General features: G+C 48.6%; 1 protein-coding gene across 2 annotated transcripts; it reads right to left on the bottom strand.

The window, feature by feature from the left end:
* Positions 1-539: 539 nt before the first annotated feature.
* On the bottom strand, positions 540-16,670 carry Ten1 (TEN1 subunit of CST complex). Of its 2 annotated transcripts, NM_001108307.1 has the most exons (4): positions 16,568-16,670; positions 9,903-10,037; positions 8,940-9,097; positions 540-1,015 (listed from the first exon to the last, which is right to left on the bottom strand). In NM_001108307.1, exons 2-4 carry the CDS (start codon positions 9,989-9,991, stop codon positions 693-695), a joined length of 570 nt encoding a protein of 189 aa, NP_001101777.1. In that variant the 5' UTR covers positions 9,992-10,037; positions 16,568-16,670; the 3' UTR covers positions 540-692. The 2 variants fall into 2 exon arrangements, with proteins under 2 accessions (NP_001101777.1, XP_087429425.1); XM_087573299.1 differs by lacking the exon at positions 8,940-9,097 and having other exon boundaries at positions 633-1,015; positions 16,568-16,662.
* Between the last annotated feature and the right edge of the window lie 69 nt (positions 16,671-16,739).

Genomic DNA, 16,739 nt, shown 5'->3' with positions numbered 1-16,739 from the left:
AGTGCACACATAACACCCAGCACAGCCCCAGCCCAGGCCCTCCCCATGCACCCCCTGCCACCCATCTTGCTTGGGAAGATGGCTCAAGGCTTAGGACTGCTTCTTGCCCAGCCCAGCCAAATCCAGCTCCGGGCGGCTTCTCCAGTGCCTGGCTACAGAATACAAATACAGGAGAGTGGGTCCAGGCAAACCAACTCACGCTGTGGGACCACAAGAATCTACCCATAAAAGCTGTACAGGGGAGGGTTGACAGCATGAGGCAGAGGTTAGGAGTTGGTTAGGAGTTGATTCTGAGATCACAATCTTACCCTGGGTCACACATCAGGACCCTGGGCCTCAGCCTTGCCTGTTTGGTCAGTCAGAACCTCAATAATAATGAGCCCTTTGAGTCCTGGGTCCCTAGCATCCTCCCCTCAGCCTCCTAGCCCAGAATTCACCAGAAGTCCCCCCCCCCAGGCTGCAGTTTCTGAGGCAGGCAAGCTGTCTGCTTGTGGCTCCCCCTGCTGGCTGCAGCCGGCTCTGCATCAGTGCACACACTTCGCTCAGACTCTATTCACGAGGCATCCAGGAGGCCTTCGTGTGTCTCACAAGCCACAGCCCCAGGGCCCTGGGGCGGGGGTGGGGGTCTCTTATTTGTTTGTTTGTTTGTTTATTTGAGAGATGGCGTGTGTGTCATGTAGCTCAGACTGGCCTTAAACTCCGCCCCCTCTGGCCTCTCCCTCCCCTGCACTGGGATTGCAGGCATGGGCCCCTATGGCCAGCTTGGGTGGGCTTTCTGGACAGTCCAGAGTTTGGGGAAGGGGCTCCTGCTCCCTGCTCTCTGGTTCCAGATGAAGGCTGTCACTGGGAAGAGGTTGAGGAGCAGGTGGAGGGGCTTGCAAGGTGCTGGCGTCTCCTATTGGCTGCTGCCTCTTCTGTAGGTGGAGCCTCTGCTCCAAGATGGCTTTTTCTAACAAGGACAGATCCATCCCCTCCACACAGGTGAGAAGTCGGGCCTTCAACACCAAAGCTCCACCTGAAAGACAGAAGGTGAGGTAGGGTAGCGTTACAGGGACTTCCTGGAGGGTCTGTGACACTTCACTGACGACTCTGGGTGTTCTCAGATTTGTTCACTGCTGTGAGGCACTAAGAGAGCAGGCTATCTGTCTCCAGGAGACTCAGAACCTGGACCACCATATATTCCACCCCCACTATTACTCCTTTGCCTTCCGAAAGCTCAGGGCTAAGGAAATACTGTTTGTCCTGGGGAAAGCCCTCTCTGGCACTCTGGGACCAGTGTCATGGAAGTTGGGGTGAGGAGAAACCATGTTTGATAAATCTGAGGGATGGGCTCCAGTAAGTTTGGCCTTGATGGGGTGAGCCACTCCCACAGTGCTCTTCACTTACACGCACGCAGCTACAGTGTGCACGCAGTTCCTTGACAGGGCAAAAAGTGCATTGGGTCCCCTGCAAGTGGAGTTTCAGGTGGTTGTGAACCACTGTGCAGGTCTGGGAATGAAGCCCATGTCCTCTGCAAGAGCAGCCCAAGAGCAGCCAGAGCTCCTAACCACTGAGCCATCTCTCCAGTCCCATCCTTACTTATTCATGCTCAGATTATTTCATGTGTACTTTTGTACACATGGAGACATGTGTGCCCGTGTGTGCCTGGTGTCCCCAGATGACAGAAGAGGGTGTCACATCCTCTAGAACTGGAGTTACGGATGTCCTGAGCCACCATGTGAATGTTGGGAATGGAGACAAAGTCTTCTGCAAAGGCAGCGAGTGCTCTTACTCTCAGAACCATCTCTCCTGCCCCTCTAAAGGGTTTATAAGAGCTGCAGGAACAGGGACAAAATCAGATGTTCACAACATCGAAACAGATGGTTGGGGGCTGGAGAGATGGCCCAGTGGTTAGGAGCACTTGCTCTTCTGGGGTTTGACTACTAGCCCCTATGTCAGTGACTAGTAAGCATCTGTAACTTAGGTCTAGCCTCTGTGGTAACCTGTATACACACACACACACACACACACACACACACAGACACACACACACATACACACGCACGCGCGCGGTAAATAACTTAAAACAAACAAGTAAGTAGCAGTAAAAACAAAAAAACCCAAGTGAAGACACAAATAGAACAATGGGAAAAAAGAAGCCAGGCGTGATAGTGCACTCCTTTCAACCGATCTCTGTGAGTTCAAGGCCAGCCTGCCCTATATAGCAAGTCCTAGGACAGCCAGGATGACGCAGGGACACCCTGTCTAAAAACAAATGAATTGAAACAAAAACAGAGGGCATGGGAGGCGTTTGTGGAGAGCCCTGGCTTAGCGTGAATGAGGCTTTGATTTGATTGTGATACTATGGGGGTGGGGTGGGGGGCTCCACAATGAGATGTGGGGGACACAGAACTCAAAACAGGATCCCGTGTCAAACTTTTGGTGTGAAGATTTTCTTAGAGATTTGCTTAACTATCACAGAATCCTAAAAAGCTTACACTTTTACAAGATTCAAACTTTTTTTAAAAAATTTATTTATTATATATAAGTACAGTGTAGCTGTCTTCAGACACACCAGAAAGAGGGCATCAGATCCCATTACAGATGGTTGTGAGCCACCATGTGGTTGCTGGGAACTGAACTCAGGACCTCTGGAAGAGCAGTCAGTGCTCTTTTTTTTTTAATTAATTTATTTATTTTTATTTTTATTTCTTTTGGAGCTGGGGACCGAACCCAGGGCCTTGCGCTTGCTAGGCAAGTGCTCTACCGCTGAGCTAAATCCCCAACCCCCAGTCAATGCTCTTAACCACTGAGCCATCTCTCCAGCCCCCAAGATTTAAACTTTTTTTTTTTTTTTCAGAGCTGGGGACCGAACCCAGGGCCTTGTGATTGCTAGGCTCTACCACTGAGCTAAATCCCCAACCCCAGATTTAAACTTTAAATTGGGTGTGAATTATCCGTGAGTGCGCTTATGCCCACAGGTGCCTGTGGGATACTGGCTCCCCTGAAGCTGGGTTCCAGGTGGCTGTGAGCTGCCTATGTGGGTGCCGGGATCCAGGCTTGGGCCCTGTGGAACAGCAGTGAGTGATCTCAGCTGTTGAGCCAGCGCTCCTGCTCATTAATTTCACCAAGCTTAGTTGGCTTTATCTTTTATTATCTACAGACTAAGTGTCCCCAGAACAGATAGCTTCTTGGTGGCACAGTCAGGCCATGGCTGGCAGTGCAGGTGCTTCAGCCCGTTCTGGATGGAGGAGGAAAGATGGGGGCGCATATGTAGCATGTGAGGATGGCAGCCAGCCTGTGGCCGCAATTCTAACTGGGGTAGAAGGTGGGAGAACTCGGGAATGAAGGAGCTTGCCTAGAATCCTAGCTCTTGACAGGGTGTGGCTGGAAAAAAATCCCATTTCAAAAAACAAATAGAGGGTTGGGGATTTAGCTCAGCGGTAGAGCACTGTCCAGCACGTCAAGGACTTGGCTTTGACCTTCAGCACTGTCAAAAAACGTACACTAAAAAAACAGAGGGACTGGAAGCTGGGTCAGAGGTTACAGCACACGCTGCTCTGGCAGAGGACCTGAGTTCAGTTCCCAGCACCTACATCCAATTGCTCACAACCCTTTGACTCCAGCTCCTGGGGGTATCTGAGGCCTCAGGCTACTCAGGGTACTCACATATATGTGCACATACGTATATACAGACAGACAGGAACACACACATACATGCACATTTAAAAGTAAAATAAATCTTCAAAAGAAGGGGAAAGACTGACACTTGCCTAACACCCACTCAGCCTACGATCTGAGCTCCCTCTAGCACCACATAAAACTGACACGAGAGCATATGCCTGTAATCCCAGCACTCAGGAGGTCAAGGGTCAAAGCATGGCCAGTTTGTGGGGAGCCTGCTGTACAGGAGAGACCATTTAAGAACAGTAAAACACAACCACGTGCCTAGCATGCAGGAGGCCCAGGTTCAGGCCTCAGCATACATCAGGTACCAGTGCTGCCCAGCTGTTTGGAGACCACTAGCACTGGCCTGTGCTCCTTAGTGGCAGTCACTCAATGACATCAGAAGTAGTCACCTCTCTGTTACCCCAAACCCCACCAATTTCTCCTCCCTGCCCACACTTCATCCTGTGTGCTTCTTTTTTTTTTTTTTTTTTTTTCTTTTTTCTTTTTTTCGGAGCTGGGGACCAAACCCAGGGCCTTGTGCTTTCTAGGCAAGCGCTCTACCATTGAGCTAAATCCCCAACCCCCTGTGTGCTTCTTCTTAAGCCCTCGGCTGTGCTGTGTCCCCCTCATCCGGTGTCTTTATAATGTTCTCACCTTTTCTCTGGGACTTAGCTAAACCTGGCTTTATCCACACCAACAGGTCCTCCCACCCCACATTCCTCCCGGCGTGAGGGGAGTCCAGAGTTCACTTACTGCTTCGGTTTCATGCTGCAGCCTGTTCTTCCCGCTGATAGCCATTTACAGCACTGTTCACCTCTGCTCCACTTCTCTCTCACACACACACCTTGCACCTTGGACTGGTTCTTCTAGAATCTTCCACCCTGCTTTAGAGACTTTGTTCTCAGTATCTTCCTGACCTTTCGCTCCCACTGCAGCCTTCTTCAGTCCTTGGGTCTCCTGGATTCTCATCTTCTCTGTCCCTTCAGCTGGCCCTAAGTACCTCCCTGCCATTTTCCTGATATTGTAGGACTCGGCCTTTGCCTTCCAACCTGCCTGCCTAATGCATCCATCCCTAGCCTCCTCCCTCCCTGGTCACATCCTCGGATGAGTGTAGAAAGGCCACAGACCTCGGAACAGATCATCTAACACAATGATTTCAAAGTTTTATCTCAACGAGCAGCTTCCCTTCTCTGCCTAGAAAGTCTTCTGTGTCCTGGCTAACCTGGCTTTATACTCTGTGACAGTCATGCAGGCATTACCAAATGTGGAACTCTCCTGCCTCACAAACTGTCTCTCCTAGAAGAATTCCTTTGCCTTTGTGTTGCCACCACCGAGCTGTGCCTACTTCCCCCAGCTTCCTTCTTCTTTTCTAGTCTTTACTTTCTGATGTACAGCCTTGCCAAGATACCCAGGATGCCCTTGAACTCACTCTGTATCCCTGATAGGCCTTGAACTTCCTACGTAGCTAAGATTACAGTCCTGTACCACCAGGCCTACTTGAATATTTCAAAACAGCTAGCAGAGAGGCTATTTTGAATATTCCTAGCACACACACACACACACACACACACACACACACACACACACACACACTAAATATCTACAGAAATTGACATGCCAGTTGTGCTGATGTAATCTTTCATTACCTGCCATGGACATGTGCTGAAATGTCACTTTGTGCCCCATAGTATGTATATATATTTGTGTCAATGAAAAGTTTTTATAATAGTTTTAAAAGATAAGAAAAGAGTTTGCGAGGCAGCAGTTGTGACAGCCAGTAAGCTTAGCCAAGGTGTGACTATTACTAATTACAAAACAGTAAGGTGTTTAGAAACAACTCAGGGGGTTGGGGATTTAGCTCAGTGGTAGAGCGTTTGCCTAGCAAGCGCAAGGCCCTAGGTTCGGTCCCCAGCTCCGGAAAAAAAAAAAAAAAAAAAAAAACCCAAAAAACAAAAAACAAAACGACTCAGACAGGGACCCATAGGGGCCTTGGGTGGTACCAAGAGGTGTCAGATCCCAGGAGTTGATCCCACAGCTGGCGTTGTTCCACACTATTCTTCTGGCTGGCTCTAGATGCAAAAACTGTGAGAAAGGTTCCTCTGACCGACTTCTCCTTTGTCCTCAGAACTTTCAACCTGGACACAGGACACTGAACATGCTTGATGGACCTTTGTAACTGCTAGGACTCAAGGCCAGGCCCAAGGAGGATGAAAGCAGCCACACAGAGTGAGTTCTGCCCAGGTGAGAGGTCAGGACAGGCACGGCACTCAGCCGGCTCAGGGCTCCAACCACTGCTTACTGTTTAGTTCTTATTCTACATCACAGTGTCACATTAAAATACTCAGAAAATGCATATAAAAGTTATGAAAAGAAGATCAAACAGAAGCTGAGCATGGGCCTTACAGAGCACTGGAACAGCAAACTGCTCAACAAGGCAGACATGAGGGCGTGAGTACACACAATGAATAAGGAGGTTCTTTCCCTAAGATAAAAACCCTTAGTGCCTCCTCTCGTGTCTCTCTCAAACCAGTTCTGAGGGCAGGAACTCGGACCTTCAAGTCTTAAATCTGTGTATGAGGAACTTTTATTAAATCCAAAATAATTAAAACCAGCACTATTTAATTAATGAATTAATTACATTAATTAAAGTGATGGGATTAAAGGTGTGTGCCATCACTGCCTGGCTGCTAAAATCAATTTTAAAAATGCTAAGGAAAGTCTAAAAACTAGATGGCTGTGGTTACACATGCAAGATCCTAGTACTTAGGAGCTAGAGGCAGGAGGATCACAAATTCATGGGCGGCTATACAGTGGGCTATACAGTGAGAGACTCTGTCTCACAGCAAGGAAAAGGGAGGGAGAGCTTCATATCACAGCTGGGCCTAGTGGCACATGCATGTAATCCCAGCATGAGGGAGGCAGAGGCAGGAGGATCACAGCTTTTAGTGTTTTCTAAAGATATATTTCCCTATGTGTATGAATGTCTGCATGTATGTGTGGGGTCTATGCACAAGCCTGTCACCTGCAGAGATCAAACAAGCATGTCACATCCCGTGAAACTGGAGCTACGGACAGTTATGAGCTGCCATGTGGGTGCTAGGAATATGTATCATAACAGGCCTGGCCGTCTGCAAGAACAACAAATGCTCTTAACTGGTGAGCCATTCTCCAGTTCCAATCACAAGTTTAAGGCCAGCCTTGGCTACACTACTAATTTGAGGCCAGCTCAGGATACATGAGACCCTGTCTCAATAACAACACACACTGAACAAATAAAAACGCATTTTAAATTTTTTTTTCCTTTTCTTTCTTTTTTTTTTTTTTTTTCGGAGCTGGGGACCGAACCCAGGGCCTTGCGCTTGCTAGGCAAGCGCTCTACCACTGAGCTAAATCCCCAACCCCCATTTTAACTGTTTTTTAAAAAAACTTAAAAAAAAAAAACAAAAAACCCCACAGACACGAGACACCGGATGCTGTTAACCAGGTAAAGGACAACCCTATAGAAAGACATCCCGGGGACTCTGGCTCAGTGGCCTACTGTTCTCTAGGATCCTGTACTCTCTCTTTTTAATCATTTTTGAAGATTTGTTTATTTTGTTATTTTATGCATGTGTGTGTTCTGCCTGCATGTATGTCCATGTACTACATACATGAAGAACTCATGGTAGCCAGATCAGAGGGTCGGGTCTCAGGGCCTGATGCTATGGATGGCTCTGAGGCCTCGTGTGGGTGCTGGGAATTGAACTGGGGTCCTTCATCTGCAAGAGCAGCGCGTACTCTAAACTGGTGAGACTTCTCTCCAGCCCCCTGCACTTTTTAAATAAATAAAGGTAAGTATTTAGATAAAATCCCTTGCTGCTTGCTGAGAGATGGACAGACGGACTCCTGACCACCAGAGGCAGGTTCAGCATCATGTGCCCACAGTGCCAAGCACCTAAAGGCTGAGGCACGAGGATCAGCTGGACCCCAGACAAACCAGACAGGACAATGTAATGAGACATTTTCTCCAATAAACAAACTTGGGAACTACTGGAGGGAGCTTAGGAACAGTAATTGCCTCCAGGTCAGGTAGGATTAAAGGTAATCTCCGTTTCTCTTCCTTTCCCTTCCTTCCACCTCTGCACTGCTGGTGACCAAACATGGCCTTACCCATGCCAGGCAAGCACTCCACTACTCAGCCACATCCTCAGGCCCCTTCCATTTCTTTTTACTCTTTAAACTCTCTACAACGAACACTCATTCCTTTGATGAAAGAGTTGGGAACAGACACCCAACACTGTCATTGATAAACGCCCCTTCTCCATGACCCGGGAACTTGAACCGCTCCGTGATTCTTGTATTTTCTTTTAAAGCAGGGGATGGAACTCAGGACTGACGTGTGCTGGACATCTACCACTTACCCATAGTTCAACATGGCCTTTGAGGCTTTCTGTCGGACATTCAGTCTGCTGCTCCAGACTACGTTTAACTCCTCCTTTGCATTTTTCTCTCACCTGGACTTCCTGGCCTGTGACCTCAGCTCCATCCTCTCTTGAGCTTGGCTTCCATGAAATAGTCATAAGGTGGAGATTAAGGGCTGGTGGGCATCTTAGGAAAGAGCTAAGCAAACACCTCACATGCAGACCCTCAGGACCTAGGTCTTCTCTTTTGTCATGTCTCCATGTGATATCTCTTCACTGACCTTCTTTTTGATTTGGCATCATATGGCTGGTTCATTCCAGTCTAATCACACATGTTTCCCAAAAGTCCTTGACCTCCTGGGCTGATCTGTACGCAAGGATAATCCTACTAGGGCACAGGACAGGCCCAGCCCTTCTTATTTTATTCTTTGGTGTTGGCTGTGCATGCCATGGCGCGCATGTGGACATCAGAGTTGGGAGTTGAGCCTTCCTTTCCACCTTGTTTGAGGTAAGGCCTTTTGGTCTCTTGCCTCTGCTTCCCATCTCTTTGTGGAATCAGAAATCTATTGATTTCAATGTGTTCTGGGAAACTGAACTTCTGGAAAATTCCCATTTCTGTGGCAAGCCCTTAACCGTTAAGCTGTAGCCCCAGCCCATTTCCCTGGTTCTTTTGTTTGTTTTGTTTTAGACAGGGTCTCTCTATGTAGCCCTGGGTGTCCTGAACTCACTATGTAGTCCAGGCTGGCCTTGAACTCACAGAGATCCACCTGCCTCTGCCTCCCAAGTGCCGGGATTAAAGGCAGTTGTTCCAGGTCCAGTGCACTCTCAATTTACAGCAAAGACCCCAGCTTAGGAGCCAGGGTAAAGCAGGTCATAGGCAGCACAGCTTACCCTCTATACGCTCCAGCTCCCCGAGAACCATGTACAGGAAGTTCACATGCGCCTTAAAGGGCTCCACCAATTTGGTGCAGACAAGCAGCTGACACTGATCGGGTTTCTGTGGTGCTGTCAGGGTCACGCGGGAGTGAGCCATGTCATAGAGATACAACCTGGAGGGCACAGGAAGTGTGAGCATCTCGACTCCCAGACAAGCCCACTACCCAGCTCCAGAGGTTTGAAGAGGCCAGCAAATACACGGAAGCCCGTTCTTGGCCTCCATTCAAGCTAAGAAATAAAGCATAAGCAGTAGATCTGAACACGTGTTTCCCACCATACAGACAGGGCATCTTTCAAGTTCTTCCTCTTGCTTTGAGTTGTGCACATTTCTTCAGTAACAAGGTCTCAGTACGTATCCCTGGCTGCTCTGGAACTCAGTATGTAGACCAAGCTGGCCCTGAACTCTCCTGCCTCTGTCTCTCAGGTACTGGATAAAAGATGTGAACCAGCCATGGTGCCCAGCTGCCATGCCCAGCCCAGCCCCCGTGCCCAGCCCCCATGCCCAACCGCCATGCCCAGCCCAGCCACTGTGCCCAGCCCCCATGCCCAGCCCAGCCCCCATGCCCAGCCCAGCCCCCATGCCCAGCCCAGCCCCCATGCCCAGCCACCGTGCTCAGCTTATTTTTTTCTCTTTTGAGAAACTACATTACCAAGCTACCCAAGCAGGCCTTAACCTCAGATCCTCCTGCACCAGCCTCCCAAACTGGGGGACAGTGTTTCCCATGCTCAGTGTCACTTTACTCTCAGGTAATTGTGACATAACGATAAGCAACTAACACAACATTGTGTGTGTGTGTGTGTGTGTGCGTGCGTGTGTGTGTGTGTGTAATTGGGCGAATTATATTAAAACCATGTGAATAGAGTGCTAGGAGGGGAGCTATTTAGCTGTCTGCCACCACGTGAGGAGATGATGCTTACCTGCCAAATGTCCGCAGTGTGCTTCCTTCAGGGACTTGGCCATCACTGATCTCCCAGGGGAAGTAATAGGTCCCAGGTTTGGGCAGCATTGTTAGCACCAGGATCCAAACAGTTGGGATGGAATTGTGAAGATTCCTGATAAACCAAGCCAACCACAAGACATGAGAGACCTTCCACACCTGGAAGACTAGGTGTTAGCATTTCTTCTAGGCTCCGCCCCACAGTTACCTGGCAACCCCTCCACCTCACTTCTACCAAACATACCCTGGTTCTTTCACACGAGCCCCCGTAGGAGGGGCTTTGAAAGCGAAAGTTTTCATTTCTTTTTTTTTTTTTTTTTTTGGTTCATTTTTTCGGAGCTGGGGACCGAACCCAGGGCCTTGCGCTTCCTAGGTAAGCGCTCTACCACTGAGCTAAATCCCCAGCCCCTCATTTTCTTTTTTTAAATAGGTTATTGAAAGACCCCAGCTTAGCAGCAGTAACGCCATTTTGCAAGGCTGTACTTAAGATGACTGGTTCAGGGAAAGGTTAGAACACTGAGTACACAGCGGCTGCCAAGCAAGATATGTTTGGTTGAAGGCCTGGCAACAGGACGACTTCGGTTGAGCACCTGACAATGAAAAAAAGCCCCAGGAGAGGTCCCACACCCTGGTGGGGGGCCGAGTCAGTCGTTATGTTCCAAGAAGGTAGCTAAGAAACTTGCCCCCGGGCTGAACCCTTGGGGGGCCGAGTCAGCCGTTATGTTTCTGGAAGGTAGCTAGGAAACTTGCCCCCGGGCTAAACCCTTGCCATATTAGAATCCACCAATTATATCCCTGTAACCATGCATCTGCTTCTGTATGCTTGCTTCTGCTCCCCAAAATCCTATAAAAGCCCATCCTTGGTTCTGTGGGGCGCGCCAGTCCCCCGAGTGACTGAAGCGCCCGCAGGTGCCTGTGCCTGTGTATCCCGACAATAAACCAAATCCTCTTGCTGATTGCATCCTGTGGTGTCTCAGTCTGGTCTTTGGAGTTGGAGGGTCTCCATCCCGAGGGAAAGTTCTCCCTGAGAGCTTTTCATTATGAGTTCACATGTTATGTACGAGCCTGCAACACACACTGACCCATATACACCATACATAAGTAAAGTCTGCAGAGAGCACTGTCCTCCCTGCAGTCTCCATCCTCTGTGCATTTCACAAAGCAGAGGTCTGTGAAGGACACACTAGCGGGGTGGTGGTGGCACACGACTTTGATCTTAGTTCTCGGGAGGCAGGGGCAGGTGAATCTCTGAGTTCGGGGCCAGCGTGGATTACCAGAGTTGTTCCAGGACAGCCAGGAGCGCACAGAGAGATCATGTCTCGGAAAACAAAACAGAACAGAACAAAACAAAAGGACGCACGTATGTACTTGATCTCCATGGGCGGGAGGGTCTCCATGGCTGCTCACCTCTGCCACCTGATTTTGATTTTATGTGTGTGAGTGTTTGTCTGCATGTGTTTGTACGAGTAATGGCCTGAGAAAGCCAGAAGAGATTAAAGGATCCCCTGGAACTCACGTTACAGGCATTGGTGAGCTACCGTGCGGGTACTAGAAATCTACACAGGTCCTCTGGAGAGTAGCTGGAGCTCTTACCTGCTGAGTCATCTCTCCAGCCCCTACTATTCGAGAACAGCTATAGATAAAACAGGGACAAAGGAGTCTGACTCATTATAATCAAACACTGGCTACAACCTGGTGTCCTTGTCATCTTGTGTCTTTAACCCCAGCCTGCCCTGTCTGCAGCTTACCTGTAGCTCCGGGGGTAGACTGCGGCCCAGCAGGGTTTGTGTTCCCAGCCCTTCCTACTCTGGATGTAATCCACTGCAGAACTCCCTTTTAAGGCTCTGGTTTTGTTTTTTAAGGGTGTATTATTGTCTTACTTGCTTGTATATCCTTGCACTGCTTGCATACCCATTGTCTGTGGAGGTGAGCCGACATCGGATCCCCTGGGACTGGACTTACAGAGGTCTATGAGCAGCCATGTGAGTGCTGGGAACCTGGGCCCTCTTCAAGAACAAAAAGAGCTCTTAAGTACTTAGCTAGCACTCTAGCCCCTTAACTTCTTTTTTTAAGATTTTATTTGTGTGTGTGTGTGTGTGTGTGTGTGTGTGTGTGTGTGTGTGTGTGTGTAGGCCAGAAGAAGGTGTCAGGTGTCAGTTTCCTTGGATTGGAGTTCTGGGCAGTTATGAGCCACCTGATGTGGGTGCTGGGAACTGAACTCAGGTTCTCTGCAAGAGCAGCAAGTGCTCTCAACTGCTGAGCCAGCTCTTCAGCCTTTGAACATTTTCTTTTAAAGACTGGGTTTCACTCTGTGGTGAACCCCACAGAGTGGGTTCTAACTCTCCTCCTCCTTGCTCAGCTTCCTGCATTTATAGTATGACTACTGTATGAAGCTCTGTGGACATTTGACCCCAGATTTCCTGCTTTCAGCATTATGCCTGTAAGTGTCTGTTATTTAGGTCACTCTGTGGCATTCAGTCTGTGGTAACAGCCCGGGCAGATAACATAATAGTACTTCTGAGGCCAGATTAGGTTCGGATGAGCAAGACAGCTGATAAAGGACAGAACCAGTCAACAGGAAAGCTATGAAAAGAAACAGATCAGAGAGGAGTTCACATGAACATTAAGCTGTTGTAACCGTAGTCAACCTGTTTGTGGGACACTTGTACTTAATTGGTGAGTAAAGGATGACTCCACAAACTTTCCTCAAACAGCTCCAAAGCAGAGAGAATAAATAAAGCTGACCTACAGGTGACAGATAAAGCAACTGACAAACGCGAACTAGAGAATCTGGGGGAAAGGTGGATTGCTTCTTTATTCTCTCATGGAGAGTCTTGACTGCTCTCTCTCTCTCTCTCTCTCTCTCTCTCACACACACACACACACACACTCACTCACTCACACACAGACACTCATACACACACACACTCTCACACATACACACTCACTCTCTCACACACACACACTCTCACACACTCTCACACATACACACTCACTCTCACACACACACACACACTCGGTAATTGGTGGTCAGACTACAGAACTCTCTATAAATGGTATGAAAGGTGACCTCTCACGATAACCAACAGAAGTCAGTCTGAATAGAAAGTTGCCTTGCGGTAGCCTTTATTTCCAGTCTCCTTCTTCTGGCTCACAAACTCAGGACCTCTACCTGAGCTTTCCCTGATACTCAAACAGGTTTTTTTTTTTTTTTTTTCTTTTTTCTTTTTTTTTTTTTTCGGAGCTGGGGACCGAACCCAGGGCCTTGCGCTTCCTAGGTAAGCGCTCTACCACTGAGCTAAATCCCCAGCCCCTACTCAAACAGGTTTTATTCATTTAGTTTTAGACAAAACAAAACAAACCACATGGCAGCTGAGTGTTAGTGGCACACACCTTAATCTTAGCACTTGGGAGGCAGAGGCAGAGGCAGAGGCAGAGGCAGAGGCAGAGGCAGAGGCAGAGGCAGAGGCAGAGGCAGAGAGGCAGAGGCAGAGGCAGAGAGGCAGAGGCAGAGGCAGAGGCAGAGGCAGAGAGGCAGAGAGGCAGAGGCAGAGGCAGAGAGGCAGAGAGGCAGAGAGGCAGAGGCAGAGGCAGAGGCAGATGAATCTCTGAGTTTGAGGCCAGCCTGGTCCACAGAGTGAGTCCCAGGAGAGCCAGGACTATACAGAGAAACCCTGTCTACAAACACACAAACAAAACCAATCAGCCAAACAGCCATGCAGCTCTAACTGGCTTGCAACTCACAACATTACGTAGTAGGCCAGGCTGGCCTCGAACTTACAGAGATCACCCTGCCTCTGCTGCCTGAAAACGGTCTTTTTTAAAAAGATGAACTGCATTTAATAGTGGTGTGTGCACATGTATATGCATGTTCTAGCACACAGAGGTCAGAAGACAACCTCGTGGAGCTGGTTCTCTTCTTTCAAAAACTGTATGTGGGTTCTGGGCTGACCTCAGGCCTGTGGGCTTGCATCTCAGGGGGCAAGTGCCTTTGTCTACGGAGCCATCACAGCGGGCCACTGTGAACAGCTTGTTTTGTTTTCCGGACTTATGTGACCCTTATTTTATATCAGATATTTTTAAGGATCATCTCTTTGACGGTGGGTCCTTTATTTCTTTTCTTTTTTTTTTTGGGGGGGTTCTTTTTTTCGGAGCTGGGGACCCAACCCAGGGCCTTGCGCTTCCTAGGCAAGCGCTCTACCACTAAGCTAAATCCCCAACCCGGGTCCTTTATTTCTAACTACTGCCCTGCCCACCCCGTACCTCCACATTGAATTATCTCATTCACTGCAGTGTACTGAGTAATTTGATTTCAGATAGTGTGATTTTGCTCACCGGATTATCAACCCCCTGAGGGCAGGGATTCTGATGACTATGTTCTCTGTGGGCTTTTTTAATTTATTCTTATTCTTTATGCATTGGTGCTTTGCCTATGTCTGTGTGAGGGCGTCAGATCCCCTGGAACTGGAGTTACAGGCAGTTGTGAGCTGTCATGTAGGGGCTGGGAACTGAACCCAGGTCTCCTGGAAGAGCAGTCAGCATGCTTAACAACTGAGCCATGTCTCCAGCCCATGCGTGCCAGTTTGGGGGTGTTGTTAACTATGAATGGATAAATAGATCCATGAGAATAGAAACTAAGACACCCATCCCACACTTGCTGGGCACTGAGCAAGGCATACCTTGCTACCCACACGACTATCTGCCAGGATCTGCCTTTATCAGCATGTGTAGCAAGTTCTTGGACGGTCCACTCAGATTGATGACTTCAATATTAAATGTGGTCCACCCTCACAGGCTATCTGGATCCCCTTGCCTTGCCATTGCCAATTTTGTACTGATTCTTTTGCTATTTTTGCTGCTGTTGTTGTTGTTGTTGTTGTTGTTCCAAGACAGGGCCTCGGGGTTGGGGATTTAGCTCAGTGGTAGAGCGCTTGCCTAGGAAGCGCAAGGCCCTGGGTTCGATCCCCAGCTCCGAAAAAAAGAACCAAAAAAAAAAAAAAAGACAGGGCCTCAATATGTAGCCTTGATTGGCTTGGAGCTCATTATGTAAACCAGGCTGGCTTGGAACTCATAGAGATCCACTTGCCTCTGCCTCATGAGTGGTAGGATTGAAGGCATAACCACACTGCCCAACCTGTACTGTGTTTCTTATACAGTTATAATTAAAACTCATGGTTGAAAGTGCTTCCTTAAATCAAATTAACTGTTCCCTGCCCCCAGGTTGGTCTTGAACTTGGGATCTTCCTGCCCTGTCTCCTGAGTAGCTGAGATTCCAGGCTTGTGCCAACAGGTCAGGTCAAACTTCTGATTGTCACTAAGTCTGACCATACCTTTCCCTCTCTGAGACACTGCCAAAGGTTTTCCATGTGGCCTTATCCCTGTGCCCCAGTAAGCAATAACCTTGGTTTTATCTCATCAGTAACTTGTGTTAATTGTATTTGGGATCCAAGCTTTGGCTAAGAGGAATAAAATTCACAATAATCAAACTAAACAACCCATCAATGCCTAAGAGCCCTTGAAAATATCCCCAGTAGAACCTTGTTCAGGCATATGGAGCCTGAGTCAAAGGTACAGTCAACAATGATTTGGTCTTTATTTAACTCTTCAGAATTTTCCTCATTTTCCCTTTTGAACTTAATACATTTTGTGGAGCTGAGGATATCTCCTGCATCAAGAAAAAAGTATATTAAAATATTGAATTTTTGGAGCTCCCTTAATTTTTGTACTCAAGATAAAGCCTTCATTTATTTTACCTGTTCTCAGCACTGTTAATGTAAAAGGGTCTTACATACATCGTTACAAGGGCAAGTTAGAGTGGTAAAGAAATGTAGTTCTTGGGGCTGGGGATTTAGCTCAGTGGTAGAGCGCTTACCTAGGAAGCGCAAGGCCCTGGGTTCGGTCCCCAGCTCCGAAAAAAAGAATCAAAAAAAAAAAAAAAAAAAAGAAATGTAGTTCTTGGGGCTGGGGATTTAGCTCAGTGGTAGAGTGCTTACCTAGGAAGCGCAAGGCCCTGGGTTCGGTCCCCAGCTCCCAAAAAAAAAAAAAAAAAAAAAAAAAAGAAATGTAGTTCTTCTCTGGGGCATGAAATCAAATGAAGAAAGAGTGCATTTTACTTAGCACCTAAAGGCTTTTTTTTTTTAAATATTTATTTTTATGTGTACACTATAGCCATCCACAGACACACCAGAAGAGGGTATCAGATCCCATTACAGAGGGTTGTGAGCCCCCATGTGGTTGCTGGGAATTGAACTCAGGACAATGAACCCTTTCCCGAACGTGACCTTTGTCCTGGTCCCCTTTTGCTCCTATTTGGTTAGGTTCCAGTAAAATCAACAGTTCCAGTAAATTCCCCTATTAGCCTCTTCACTCCGCCCGAGACCCTGAACACCCACTCCCTTCTGGTTTCCCAGGACTGTTTAGCGAAGAGACTCTTCCCCGACCGCACCCCAGCTCCATCGCCCAAGCCTCAAAGTAGGTGAGCCCCACAGCGCAGGCGCAATCCCGCCCCTCAAGACCCTGACCAATCCGTTGCGCGAGTCTCCTGGGCTCCTTTTCGCCCGGAAAGATCACGTGAACCTGGTGAAGTGACGTCTGGAAAGAGCCCTACTCCCCTTCCAGTGCCACCGGGGTTTCTTGACCTTCTACCTTGCTCTCCTTGGCGAGGAGCCGCTCAGGGACCTCCCCTGGCCCGCAGCAGGGGATTCGTCCGTCCGGCGGGCGGTACCAGCGTCCGCGATTGCAGCCGGTCACGTGATGAGTGGCGGCAGGGCGGGGCGGGGCCGGCCAGAGTGGGCGGGGCCGAGGACTGTCTAGCTCC

Source organism: Rattus norvegicus, chromosome 10 (genome assembly GCF_021556685.1).
Source record: "Rattus norvegicus strain SHRSP/BbbUtx chromosome 10, alternate assembly SHRSP_T2T, whole genome shotgun sequence".
In the NCBI taxonomy this organism is placed as follows: Eukaryota; Metazoa; Chordata; class Mammalia; order Rodentia; family Muridae; genus Rattus; species Rattus norvegicus.
This window is presented reverse-complemented; position numbering and strand designations above follow the sequence as displayed.